The following is a 14,678-nucleotide window of genomic DNA, read 5'->3' as shown; positions in this document are numbered from 1 at the left end:
GTCTACTGAATTAGTCATTATGATATATACCATAGAAATTTAGTATCTGTTGCTATTTGAAGTAGTACTAAGTGAATGAAACTGCAAGTAAGTGTTCTGGTAGGTAACTTTTGAACTCAATGTGCAATCATGACATTTTTTAAATCAATAATTAACAGGTATGCATATATATATATTCCTTTGATGAAATAATAAATGGTGTTTTTAGAGGAAAGAATGGGCATCTGAAACACAACTGTTCTGTAATACATGTTAAAATGTTTTTTTCTAATCATGTAAAACTAAAATGGGGAATTTTCTTATAATTTTGCTTAACTCATCAGTCATGAGTCCATATACTAGAGATTCCAAAACAAGTACATTGATAAATTCTGCCTAAAATTTCTAACTTCTGTTAGTTATTTATACTTCTTGCTTTTTGCCTTGATTCTGTTAGGGCAGAATGGGGTCATATTCCAACTGTATGATATGACTTCCTTCACATGTTTTAAAAGGAAACCAGTATTATCCTTAAAATTCCTTACTGTCTTCTCACCACGAGCGAAGAGAAGAGGGAAGGTTGTGAAGAATATTCCCTCTGGAATACAATATTTACTGATAAAGTGGATGACTTGATCTTATTCTAAATGATAGCATCTTTGAAATGATCCAAAACATTATACACAAGGAAGAGAAGTGAAGCTACCTTCTGTGGGAAAGGGCATGTACTTATCGATTGCATTCCCTTCACATGAGCTATTACTTGCTCAGCAATAATTGATATAACTTGCGGTTATTTTTGATGAAGGAAGTATGATGCCTTTCTGTGCTATTTGAAAAAATTCATTGCCAATCAGTTATACTTGATTACTATCTCTTAATGAATGAGTGTTGACATTATTTAAATTTATATCAAATGGTTTTAACTTGGAGACTTGGTGAAAATTTGAAATGATTTTATTTTTTATCACTACTGCAAATAATTTCACTTCTCTGGTTTACTTTGGATCTCTATTATTTTGCAGCTCAGTGTGGTGGTGCTATGTCAGATTTCAGTGGTGTGATCCTTAGTCCTGGTTTTCCTGGAAACTATCCTAGCAGTTTAGATTGCACGTGGACAATAAAGCTGCCTATAGGTTTTGGTATGTATACTAAGATCACAGGAATGAACTTTCAATGCTCATTAATGCATCCTTTTAAAAGAAATATCAATGCCTAAGAAGAGCTTATAAATCTTTACAAATTACAGTATAGTTTAGGAGTATATACAAATATGTAAATTGAGGATAAAATTTGAGTGACTCTTTTTAGCCAAGTACATTTCAGCTGGAGTGCTTGTATAATTGAATATATATCAGATTTTTCTTTTTTCTCTACATTATATATTTATTGGCAATATCTGTAACATGTTTTGAATGTATACATAATATATATATATATATATATACACATTGTGAAATGATAAAGCAAGTTAGCACGTTACCTTTTTGTGGTACACTTAAAACTTCTTGTCTAAGCAATTTTCAAGACTTAGATTATATTGTTATTAATTATGGTCACCATGTTGTTGAACTTACTTCTACTGCCTAACTGAAATTTTGAACCCTTTACCCAACATATCCCAATCTCCTAACTCAGCCCCTCAAACACCATTCTACTCTCTGCTTCTGTGAGTTTGATGTTTGTAGATTATACATAGAAGTCAGATGATGTCATATTAGTCTTTATGTGCTTGTCTTATTCCACTTAATGTCCTTTAAGTTCATTCATGCTGCTAATGACAATATTTCATTATTTTTAAAAGTTGAATATTATTCTATTGTATATACAAAAAGTATCTTCAAAATGTTTGTGGAAAGTATATATTAGGAAAATAAAACGTATTTTAATAATACCTAATTTAAATTTTATTTAATTTAAATACATAATTTAAAAATAATTTAAAATTACTTTTTCATCAAAATAAATTTATCTCATAATTCCAATTTCCTAAGAACAGTTTGTATTTATTCCACATTTTTTTTATTCATTCACCTGTTGTTGGACACTTAAATTGATTCCATATCTTGGTTATTGTGAATAGTACTATAGTGATTATGAGAGAACAGATATTTCTTTGACATATTGATTTCTCTTTGTTTGGATATATACCTAGTAGTAGGATTGCTGGAAAATGTGGTAGATATATTTGAATACAATCTGAATGAGATCAGTGTAGAAAAGAAAAATTAAATAAAAATTTCACATATTGTAGATTTTATAACAGTTTTCTTGTAGCTGTTACCAATTAATATATAGATACTTTCTGATAATCTGTTATATATACCATGTTCTTTGTTGGAAAGCTATATTTTATATTTGAAAAGTGATACACATTTTCTATCTTAGGTTTAAACATATACACACCTAATAGTTTTCTGATTCTAATAATCCCTGGTGGTTTATATTTGTTTTATTATATAAACATTACATTTAGTAAATTCTTTTGACCTTTATATCACTAATGCATTTTCATCTTGCCTTTTCAGATACCATTAGTCTGTAAATTAATTAAATGAATACTATGTTGAAAGTAGACTTGTTTATTAGATTACAGAGTGTAGGACTAATAGACACTTTGAAGCACAAACTAGGTGGATTTAGAATAATTAAGAAATTCTGGACTATTTGATTCATTAAGGACCAAGCTTAGGCACCTCAATATCCAAGAAGCCTCTAAGGCCTCAGATTGTGAATATATTTAATTGTTCCACAGAAATTAACAAATAATTCAATTTTCACAACTTTTTGCTGTGTACACATACTTAGTATGTGTTATACCATGGTAGATCTAGGAAAAATATGTATAGTGAAACAGATTTTAGACTTTGTCCTAGATAAATTATGGTCACATTGAAGAGACAGAGTCAAATATGCTATTATTACATAGCACAACAAGAGATCATTATGATTTAGTATGAGATGATTTTAAGTACACTCCAGTTTAGGAAACATAGAAAGTATTGCCAGAGGACAGTGCATTTCTGTGGCTTTACAAGCAGAGATGAGTCAGCCCAGCAAAGCAGCCAAGTCTATAGGATGCCTAAAAAAATTCTAGATAGAGCAGGAAAGATGCAGATAAGAAAGCTACAGATTCAGTAAGCCTGAGCACTGTGTGGCAGACTGTGGATTTAAAATAATAGGAGGCCACTGAGAGAATGTGGGGAGCAATCCGGACTAGACTAGGTTACTCGAATTAAGACTTATTCTATGCATCTGCTCTCCTACAATATGGCGCTGGGAGAGGAGAAAACAGCTTCTACCCAGCTGCCTCCAGTTCAACCAATAAACTGTAGGACTTGCTCCTGATTGGAGAGCAGCATACTCGGCGTGTGGGCAGCCGAGTTAGGATTGGCGGAGGAGGACTATAAAGGAGGAGAGAGACGGCATGCACCAGGAACATCTATGGGGAACATCTAGCTGAAGGAACACCTGTGCAGCCCCCCAAGAAAGCCGGCCGGCGGTGTGCCGCTCCCCTGCGGAAGTGGGGAATGCGGCCAGGGGGAACTGCCCTTCCACGGAGGTGGAAGGGATAGTAGCCAACCCGGGAAGAACCAGCAGCAAACCCGGGGAGGGCCGAGCAGACGAAAGAACAGCGCAGGGTCCTGTGTCGTTCCTCCACGAAGAGGGGGAGCGACATAATGGTGCCGTGACTCGGATAGGAAACCTGACTCGGATAGGAAACCTGGAACGGATAGCAAACTTAGGAGGGAAGAAACGGGAAGAACTGGGAAAATATCGGAGAGAGAAACTAGCAAACAGCCTAGGGAAAATATCGGAGAGAGAAACTAGCAAAGAGCCTAGGGAAATTACCGGAGAGAGAGACTAGCAAACAGCCTAGGGAAAAGCCGGACGAAAAGGGTGCCGGAAGAAGCTATTGAAAGCCTAGGCATAGACTTGGATACGGACTACGGGGGGAAGCTGGGAGAAATCTCTAAGGTCGAAAGCGAAAGTGAAAGCTAGAACAAACAGACTCGGACGCGGACTGTGGGGAGAGGCCAGGAGAAATGAGGGAGTAATATCGTTGGAGGAAAGTTTGGGGAAACATACCGGGTAGAGAAAAATGTTAGGGAAATTGAAGCCGCGGGGGGCAGGCCGAGGCGGAAACGGAAGCCACTTTGGGGTTCTCAAGTTAGCCCGGGAATAGGGGGCAAAAAGTTGAAACCAGAAGCTGAGACGTAAGCCAGATTGGGATCCGTCTGATTAGCCCGGGGAGCAAAGGACGGGAAGCCAAATCGTGGGGCGGAGACGTACGCTGGGTTGAATTCGCCAGGCTAGCCCGGGGAACTTGGATTGAATGCTAGTGGTGGAGACGCAAGCTACGCTGTGTTACTCGCGGAAGCCGCCGCGTGCAGAGAGAGCACGGGGCGTGAATAGATAGGGAACGGGGCTGGCGTAGGCCGTGGTTCCGACGCGAAAGGGTTAAGCGTGGAGACCGCGGAGCGCGCAAAGCCGAGCCGCGCAAAGCCGGGAAGCTGCGCAGATGAGAGAGGCGCGCGGGCTGAAGTGGCGCAGAGCCGGGAACCCGCCGGCGGGGCGAGGCGCCGGGAAGCTGAGGGGATAAGAGAAACAGAAGTTTAGAAGTAAAAGAGAAATAGGAATGTTGGCAGACAGAAGTAAAATGGGAGAAATAGAAATGCCCGGAGATAGAGAAATAGAGAAAAATAAGGCCTCCCCTCAACATGCCAATGAGAAAGCTTGGATTCGGTCTGCCTGATTAAGTGAGGCGATGAGCACCTGGGCGGCTAGCAGCTTATGCGCCGCAGGTCACCGAAGACAGGCACGAATTAACATCAGTAAGGCTTCCCCACAATACAACAATATTAAGCTTGGATTCGGTCTGCCTGATTTAAGGCGGTAAGCGCCAGCAAGCAGCTCGACCAGAGTATGAGCTGCAGGTCACCGAAGATAGGCACGAACCAACACTAATAAGTCTCCCCCACAAAAAGGCAATGAGAAGGCTTGGATTCGGTTTGCCTGATAGGTTTTGTAAGCCCCTGCGGGCAGAGCAGAGCATGCGCTGCAGGGCACCGAACACAGGCACGCATCAGCGCCTAAAAACCTCCTCACAATGGCGAAGAGAGGACCCGGATTCGGTTTTCCTGATTGATAGGATTTGTAAGAGCCTGTGGCAACTCTAGCAAGTAGAGCAGAGTGTGTGCCGCGGGACACCGAAGACAGGCGCGTATCAACGCCAAAAATAAAAAGAAAGGGGGATCTGTGGGGAGCAATCCGGACTAGACTAGGTTACTCGAATTAAGACTTATTCTATGCATCTGCTCTCCTACAATATGGCGCTGGGAGAGGAGAAAACAGCTTCTACCCAGCTGCCTCCAGTTCAACCAATAAACTGTAGGACTTGCTCCTGATTGGAGAGCAGCGTACTCGGCGTGTGGGCAGCCGAGTTAGGATTGGCGGAGGAGGACTATAAAGGAGGAGAGAGACGGCATGCACCAGGAACATCTATGGGGAACATCTAGCTGAAGGAACACCTGTGCAGCCCCCCAAGAAAGCCGGCCGGCGGTGTGCCGCTCCCCTGCGGAAGTGGGGAATGCGGCCAGGGGGAACTGCCCTTCCACGGAGGTGGAAGGGATAGTAGCCAACCCGGGAAGAACCAGCAGCAAACCCGGGGAGGGCCGAGCAGACGAAAGAACAGCGCAGGGTCCTGTGTCGTTCCTCCACGAAGAGGGGGAGCGACAGAGAAGAATGCATGGGGAACTTTCTAATAGTGTCATTTTGTCTACAAGATGGAAATCCACTGATAGAAAGAGAACACTGATATAAATGAATAATAATTTTGAACCAGGATGGGGTACTTTTTAAGTCTTTTACTAGCTACTAATGAAGCCCCATCCAATGCTACCTCTGGAGCCAAATGAGTTTCTTTAAAATAAATTATTAAAAATATTTTCAACAGTGTCAATGTAACATCATCTTCATTTTACCTCTTTCAAATACTTCCTTAACTTTATGTATTATTATTTTTAAAATTCTTTACTTTCAGTTTATTTGAAAGACAGAGAGACACAAAAAAGAAAACAGAGACAAACAGAGAAAGATTTTCCATCAGCTAGTTCAGTCCCCAAATGCTTGCAACAGACCGGGCAGGGCCAGGTCCCAGTTGGGAACCCTAATTCAATTCAAGTCTCACTTGTTGGTGGTAGGGACATAATTTCTTGAGCTCCCAAGATTCACATTAGAAGAAAGCTGGATAGGAAGCAGTGGACCTGAAATTTAAACTAAGATCTCAGATATGGGATACAGACCTCCTAAGAATTGTCTTTAACTCCTCCACCAAATGCCTGCCCCATTTCCTTCATTTAAACAAACAAACAAAAAAAAAAACAGGTTTATTAAACATTGAAAAGAATAATAATTTTGAAATAAAAACAAAAGCCACTGTTTCTTATTTGTTGATATTTAAATAATCCCAGTTTTCTTTTAGTTTTGGTTAATTTTACAATGTTAAGTCTAGGATATTTGAACAAGTAATAATTTTTTGAAAGAAAAACAAATACATCTCAACATTCGAGTATTTTTTCGGATGTCTATCCTGCCAATTATATGTAAGATAATTTGTGGAAAGAGGACTCGAGAAATTTTTAAGTAAACTATAACACATTCTGGAGGCTTGCATATGGAAGTAGCATTTCCAAAGTATCTAGGAAATTATTTCAAAGCATATTATTACTATGTCCCAAAGTAATTTTTATCCACAAAACTCTTTTTATCGTTTAGAAATAGAATATCTCGTGGGATCTCCAGTATAATTATTAATAATAAAAGCTTAATAGAGTACCCGAGATTGAGTTTCTGGTCTGCTTGCACATTGTGTAAACGTGGCATGCTGTTGTGCTTCTCCACTTCACAGTTTCCTCCTTATTCTCATGAGTAACTATGAACTTTAAATAAGTGAGCATTTATAAACCAGTTAACATAGTGTCTAGTCAAAGGAAAACAGTAAGTGTCTGCTTATATTTATAATTTGGGGAATGGTAGCGGTAAGAAAGACATCAAATTTACTAAAACTGAGTATTGAGTGAATTAGGCAAATGTGCATTAATTAGTGTTTCATATTACTTTCTCTATTCCAGAGATATTTCGTTATTTCATTATTTCATTTCAGTTATGTTTATGAAGCCATTGAGCTTATATAACCATATGGCAATGATAACTCGATTTTAATTCCATTCAGTAAAATTCTGACATAGAAAAAGAGCACATATGTAAATTGAATACATCTAAATTATATTTTTGAGGAGTTAATGTATTTCTTATAAATGAATAACTCACATGTTATGCCATTGTGGAACCTGATTATATTAAATATAAAATATTGTGATCATTTTTTACCTCAAACTGCTTTCTACATAATACAGTATATCGTGACTTTTTATCTTTAAAAATGCTTTATCTAACTTCAAATGGCATTAAAGAATGAGAAATCAATTTCTTAATTAGTTTTGACATGGTGACATTATAATACACAAAAGATTTTTTTTTTCTTGTAACAAATAATGAAGATTTGAGAGCAGTGTTCCTTCATGTTGTCACTTAGCAAAGTTAATTGTCCCGGGCAGATAGTAAGGCATGACCCAGATCTTGCCATCTTAAGAATGTGACCGTGACCCGAACTGGAACATATCTAAGTACAGTATATGATTATGCATGTGTTCGTGTTGAATTTAATCAAAGAATAAAGCAGTATTATGTCTATATTTTGTTCTTTAGGTGTACATCTTCAGTTTGTAAACTTTTCTACAGAAACAATACATGACTACTTGGAAGTAAGAAGTGGTTCTTCGGAAACTAGTACTGTTATTGGCCGGCTTAGTGGTCCTCAAATACCATCTTCATTGTTTAGCACAACCCATGAAACCAGTTTGTATTTTCACAGTGACTATTCACAAAACAAGCAAGGATTTCACATTGTATACCAAGGTAAGAATGATAATAAAAGTAAAAGCATATTTAATCCCAAATCAGCTATTAAAAATCTTTAAGTATTTTCTATATTCTGTTTTAGAAAGAGAAAGGAACATAAACCAAGGCAAACTTCAATTAGGAAGATTTGTTTTTAATCAACACAAATCTCAAGCAATTATAACAATAGAACATTATCTTTCTGAGACCCTTGAAAATAATATTCATGAAAAAAAACTGGATTAGCCTTAAATCCTATATAGTTAAATTAAGCTAGGCAAAACAGTTAAGGAAATCTGGGTATCAAAGATTATCTTTGCTTTCATATTTAAATGAGTGTACTTTTAAAAATCATTTTATGATACTTGTATATTATATATAGATGCTCTTTTTACATTACTGATAGAAAATAATATGACATTCCTTGATTTTATTCTACTGCTTTAGGTTATAAATATGATGTTCATCATATTATATTATACCTCTCGCTCATGTAAAATTGCTACATGACCTTGTGTGTTTGATTGCAGAGTTTGGACACAAGTAGAGCTTGGTTCAATTGCTGATTCTCCTAATTCAATCTAAAGAAGTCTAGGCTTCATTTATTCTTCTTTTTAAAGGATTTAATTCTGGTACCTACCAGATAAGTTGTGTTAAATTCTGTATAATAAAAACGCATGTAAATATATCTCAATGATGTGGATTACTGTTACTATTTAGTACATTTTAGCTATTACATTTCTTCAGAACTTAAAAGTCCAAATTCTGTTAAAATTAAATATTTAAAGTTATGATATTTTTACATGCTATGCTTCTACAGATTAAAATTTTTAGTTAAAGTAACTTACAATTTTATTATATCTCTGCATTAATTATTGGCACTGTTAAGTATGTGCTGTTTTTGGATGTGAGCACTGTGAGAACTGGGATTTTTGATATATCTTAAGTGCCTAGAACTATAGGAACACAAGGAAAATTTGTCAAAATTACCTACCCAAGAGGAAATTTAAGAGTAGTATAAATAGAGACTATAAACACTAAACTGTATGGATCTAAAATAATTATAATTTGTGTTACACTTGCATACATAATTTAAGGATGCTGCATTGCACATCATACTCTCCATTAAATAGGAATCATTTCTACCATCCTTCATTACAGACTTAGCCATGATATGAGGAAATTAATTATTTTAAAAATGACTGGGTAAACGATTGAGTTTCTCTCTTCTTGTGGCCAGAAGGCTCAGAACCATATTTGCGTTATACTCTAGAAAGTGCACAAGTCCTTATGCTAAGCTCTTTGGTATTCACCTTAAATTTGGCTTTCATCTTCTTGTTTTCTGTTTTCATGTTTCATCTGCCTCTCAAAATGTTATAGTGTGAATGATATAAAGCCAGAATTTGAATATAATTAACTATTTTAAGCTAATGAATTCTTAAAATCAATTATTAATGCAGTATTGATAATATATTAAAATTATTGACATGAGCCTTAATGCATTATGCAGGTATTCAAAAATTTGGTGGAAAATGCATATTATGAAATAGCTATGCATGCATTTCAAAATTTTTCTGCTGAAAATTAAACACTTGATTCTATTTTCCCACAAGCTTTTTAAAATATTCTCATGCAATTATGACTAGATAATATTTGTGAATTACATTAAGTTTTAAAGCTATTCATTTTACTGCATTTATGTTATTGGGCAATTTAATATAACACCCTACTTTATATGGTTTGAAAGAACTGAAAATTGAAAGGGTCTATTTAAAAGAAAAATATGTTCTAACTCTTAACAATCATATAATATACATTTACCTTGAACTGGAAGGAGAATTCTTTAGGTTTTGGTATGTTCTTTGAATGAGTACTAACTACAATGAAAAAAAATTAAGAGTGTAAGCACTTAATGCTTTGAAATAATTTTCTCCTTAATTTGAAATCTGTAGCCATAAAAATTGAAGTTATATTTTAATAAACAATTGAGTGGTTTATTCAAGTGTAATTTTGGGGGAGGACTGGGTTATTATAGAATATTAATGGTCAGTTAGAAAATAGTCTTTGGGGGCTGAATTTGTGGCGCAGTGAATTAGAGCCCCAGCCTGCAGCACCAGCATCCCATATAGACGCTGGTTCGAGTTCCAGCTGCTACACTTCTGATCCAGCTTCCTGCTGGTGTGCCTGAGAAAGCAGTGGAGGATTGTAGGGATCCTTTGGCCATAGTGCCCATGGCGGGGACCCGGAGGAAGTGCCCGGCTCCTGGCTTTGGATTGGCTCAGCTACAGCCTTTGCGGCCATCTGAGGAGTAAACAGGCAGATGGAGGACCTTTCTCTTTCTGTCTATACCTTTCTCTTAACTCTGTCTTTCAAATAATAAAAATAATTTTTTTTTAAGAAAGTTGTCTTTGTGGGTGGCACTGTGACATATCAGGTAAAGCCATTGTCTGTGGTGTTCACATCCTATACGGGGGGGGGGGGGGGGGGGGGGGGAGGGGTTCAAGTCCCTGCTGCTCCACTTCCAATCCAGTTCCAAGCTAATACACCTGGAAAGCAGCAGAAGATGGCCCAAGTGCTTGGGCCCCTGGACCCACAATGAGTACCCAGAGGAAGCTTTGGGCTCCTGGCTTTGGACTGGCCCAACCCTGGCAGTTGTAGCCATTTGGGGATTGAATCAGTAAATGGAAGATCTGTCTGTCTCTCCCTCTCTCGCTCTAGCTCTGTCTTTTAAATAAAAAAAAAAATCTTTATAGGAAAAAACCCTTTAATTACTATAAATTATACTGTATTAATTCATATACAATTTTGAGCTTCTTAATTATAACATTTCAAATATTTATATGAATATGTATCCTGTTCATAGGTTCAAAATTCACTTAACAATGTTTACTAAATACCTAACTGTATGAAAGGCAATTGGGCAAGGCTTTGGAATATAATGATAAGCACATCAAGCAAAGATTTGATATCATATATCATGTAGAACCACATAAGCAATAGAAAAAATAAATAGGCATTTATACTGTAATGCCAAAAATATCACAATAACTGAATTAAGATGTTTATTTTATATTATAAGATATGTTCTTAGTACATTATTTTACTAAATGACTTTTTGGAGAACCTCAACAGAGGGAAATCATGGTTTGTTTCTTTTAGAGAACAATTGGTAAAACATGTAAAAAGATTAAGAATTGGGCTTATTTTTTGTACTTGCAAAATAGCAAGGAAGCAATTTCATTCGAGTAAGGAAATCAGCGTATATTTGATGAAAATTCTGACTATAAGAGGAATTTACATTCCCATTAAAATTTCTAATTTAAATAAGGTACACAAGTGTATGAAGAGACCAGATGCATTTTTATTAATAGTAGTAATGTTGCAAATATGAAAATTGTTGCATGAGAAGAAAATCATATCAAACTGTGATTGACATCATTTATTATAACAAGGATTACTAGTTACAGCTAAGTACAAGCAACACCTCATCTATTTGGAAGTTCAAATAATGTCTAACTGTGATTTCTGCAATTCAGAAGGCAAAAACATCTTTCTTTTCTTCTTTTTCCAGCCTATCAGTTGCAAAGTTGTCCTGATCCACGCCCATTTCGAAATGGTTTTGTAATTGGCAATGATTTTACTGTGGGTCAAACCATTTCATTTGAATGTTTCCCAGGATACACATTAATTGGAAATTCAGCTCTCACATGCCTTCATGGAGTCAGTCGTAATTGGAATCATCCACTTCCAAGGTGTGAAGGTATGTTAACTTGAAGCTATTTTCCTTTCCACTCGGGGAGAAAACATATTTAATACTTTAGAGCTCCTCTTACATTTCTGTACGAGTCGGGAGTTGCACACACACACACACACACACACACTTATACACACATATGCTTATGTAGTTACTACTCATTTTTATATAATAACTAATCCAGATGCTGCTACTGAATTTGGAGTTTCTTTCCTCTATGAAATGCTTTTAAATAAAAAGGGCTTGGATCCTTTTATAAGGATCTCTCTCTTTCTCTCTCTCTCTCTCTCTCTCTCTCTCTCTCTCTCCTATCTCTACGTTAGATAAATAAAGGGTAAACAATATTTGCATTGATATAAAATATTTGAATAAAGAGAAGACCATGTACTTTGTAAATCTAGTGGTAATAAAAAATAAAGACTAGGTGACATACCTCATATGGAAAAATAAATCAAAGTTGATTGTATTTTGGGATTCATTATCAACTTTATTTTATATATCAACTGAGGTAAAAACAGAACCCAGATGTATTTAATACTACTTAAGAGTTATAAGGCCTTTGTTATTTTCTTTATCATCAGTATATTGTAATTAATTTTCACATTTTTTGACTTTTTTTCTTCAGCTCTCTGTGGTGGGAATATAACTGCAATGAATGGCACCATTTATTCTCCTGGTTATCCTGATGAATATCCAAACTTTCAAGATTGTTTTTGGCTTGTAAGAGTGCCTCCTGGGAATGGAATCTACATCAATTTTACTGTCCTTCAAACTGAACCAATCTATGATTTTATTACTGTATGGTAAGCCAGGACCATTGTTAATGGTTGATTCAACTGTATATGACACTGAAAAAAATGTAGGAAAGAAAATATGCCAAATCATGTTATAAATTTCCATATGATTTTTGGAGTGGAGTAACTGAGTGACAGTATATGTACTGCAGAAGGAGACAAACAGGAGGAACAGGTTTTGGCCTAAATACCCCATGAAGTTACTAAACATTGTAGAGCAAAATCTTCTGAAGTGAAAAAAAAAAATTTCAAATTGTTATTAAGTTAACATGCTAAAACAGTGAATTAGTCAAGTAAGTTTACAAGAAGAAAGTTCTCATTTACAAAAACTGGCACAATAAAAGAGAATTAATGTAGTATTTAATATAATAATTATTATCAAAATGTTATAAAGTATTAATGGAAAATGAAATTAAAACATGCTTATTATGATGAAAAATGTTTGAAATCCAGTCTCGAGTTTTTCTTAATATATAATTTCTATTAACTTTTTGAAAATCTTTGTATTTTATCTTGTTTATTTAAATATCTTCATTTTAAAATATGAAGAAAATGTCTGAATTAATAAATTACAGTTCAATTAAATTATTTTATAAATTTTGAAAATTTTTCTAATGTGAACAGTCTGTAATTCTCAAGATACTTGCTGAAGAAAATGAAAGGACAAACCTCATTTGAGAACATTTAACAGAATGAATCTTGATCAAAGCCAAAGACAATTTGTTCATTAAATCTAATATGGGTATATTTCATTTATGTAAAGGTGTGATCTATGTTTACATTTTATGTCATAGTATATTATCAGCCATACAGATATAAAATACCCATCTGATTTATCATTCTTGGCCATTTCATCTATTTGCATTTATTATTTATATATTATAAAAGTATATAAATGCAATACTTTCATTAAATTTGGTGTAAAAATCTCTAAAAACATCAATTTCAATCTTTCCTCTTTCCCGACCCCTACGTAATAGGGATGGACCAGACCAAAACTCACCTCAGATCGGTCAATTCAGTGGTAATACTGCACTGGAATCTGTCTACAGCACTTCAAATCAGATTCTAATCAAATTCCACAGTGATTTCACCACAAGTGGCTTTTTTGTGCTCAGTTATCATGGTTGGTATTATCTATGAGTTTCTATTTTATTTGTTTTAATTGCCCTGGAAAAATTGAATGCAGTATATATTTAAGCAATGATTTAAAAAGTATTAAAATTTGACTCATTTATCATCAGTGTGACTGTAGCGTTTCAAATGCATTTACTTGCAAAGGATGACCTCTGCTAAGTAGTTAGAAACATTAAAATGTGAGCAAATGGATATGAGAAATAAATCAATCAGTAATTACCTAGTGGAAAATAATCACTTTTGCATGGAAACCAATAAAAGAGAGCCAGCTGTTCATATTTTTATTGCATGTAATTTTGAGGCATCAACAGACTTTTTCTATGCAAAATGTTTAATCTATTCAACCTGCTGTGAATCTTTCTAAAATTAGCATCAAATATCTTTATGCTTCGAATTACATTACTCATTCATTTCTACCCTTGTTTCTAAACTGTATCTATTCTAGAATATTATATTTTAAGTGTCTATAATAGATCATTAAGTTTATAGCTTTTATTCTGTAGAATAATTTATGAAGAGGATGAATTCTATTTGTATAAAATTGTTTCTAGTGCTGTCTTAATGTTAACCTTTGTAAAGACATTCAGAGAGTACTACAGAGATTGTTTCATTTACAAATTTTTATTTCAAATTGATTTCATGTAATTATAAATAATAATGTTTATTTTTAATGATTAAATCCTTTTTAATGCTCTGGCCACAGTCATTGAAACACATTCTGTCTCATGTAACTTTGTCAGGCAAGTACATAAATATTTCATAGAATCTGTAATCTACTAAAACGCATTTATAAAATCTATGAAAATGTGGAGGGCATTTTTTGTCCATTAATTTCTATACAGCTTCATTTTCCCCCTTTTTAACACGATGTATTAAAATATTTGCTATAAAAAGCTCTTATTCAATGAACATATGGTAAGTCAATTATATTGTGTTCAAAGGAATTTAAAATACAGTAAGTTGAAAATAGCAGGAGAATTGACCATAAAATATTTGAATTGCTTGACCTTAGTAGTTATGAACCAGCTAGAGGGTATATAAATAATGTCCTC

General features: G+C 35.1%; 1 protein-coding gene across 10 annotated transcripts in view; it reads left to right on the top strand.

The window, feature by feature from the left end:
- The window catches only part of CSMD3 (CUB and Sushi multiple domains 3), a 1,302,111-nt gene that overhangs the window by 1,186,928 nt on the left and 100,505 nt on the right, over positions 1 to 14,678 (top strand). For all 10 annotated transcript variants that reach the window (XM_051844773.2, XM_051844775.2, XM_051844772.2 and 7 more), the window contains 5 exons: positions 1,005 to 1,121; positions 7,750 to 7,959; positions 11,513 to 11,701; positions 12,321 to 12,498; positions 13,470 to 13,615. In XM_051844773.2, coding sequence (XP_051700733.2) covers positions 1,005 to 1,121; positions 7,750 to 7,959; positions 11,513 to 11,701; positions 12,321 to 12,498; positions 13,470 to 13,615 — 840 coding nt within the window. The remainder of the gene's footprint in view (positions 1 to 1,004; positions 1,122 to 7,749; positions 7,960 to 11,512; positions 11,702 to 12,320; positions 12,499 to 13,469; positions 13,616 to 14,678) is intronic.

Source organism: Oryctolagus cuniculus, chromosome 6 (genome assembly GCF_964237555.1).
Source record: "Oryctolagus cuniculus chromosome 6, mOryCun1.1, whole genome shotgun sequence".
Lineage (NCBI taxonomy): Eukaryota > Metazoa > Chordata > Mammalia > Lagomorpha > Leporidae > Oryctolagus > Oryctolagus cuniculus.
This window is presented reverse-complemented; position numbering and strand designations above follow the sequence as displayed.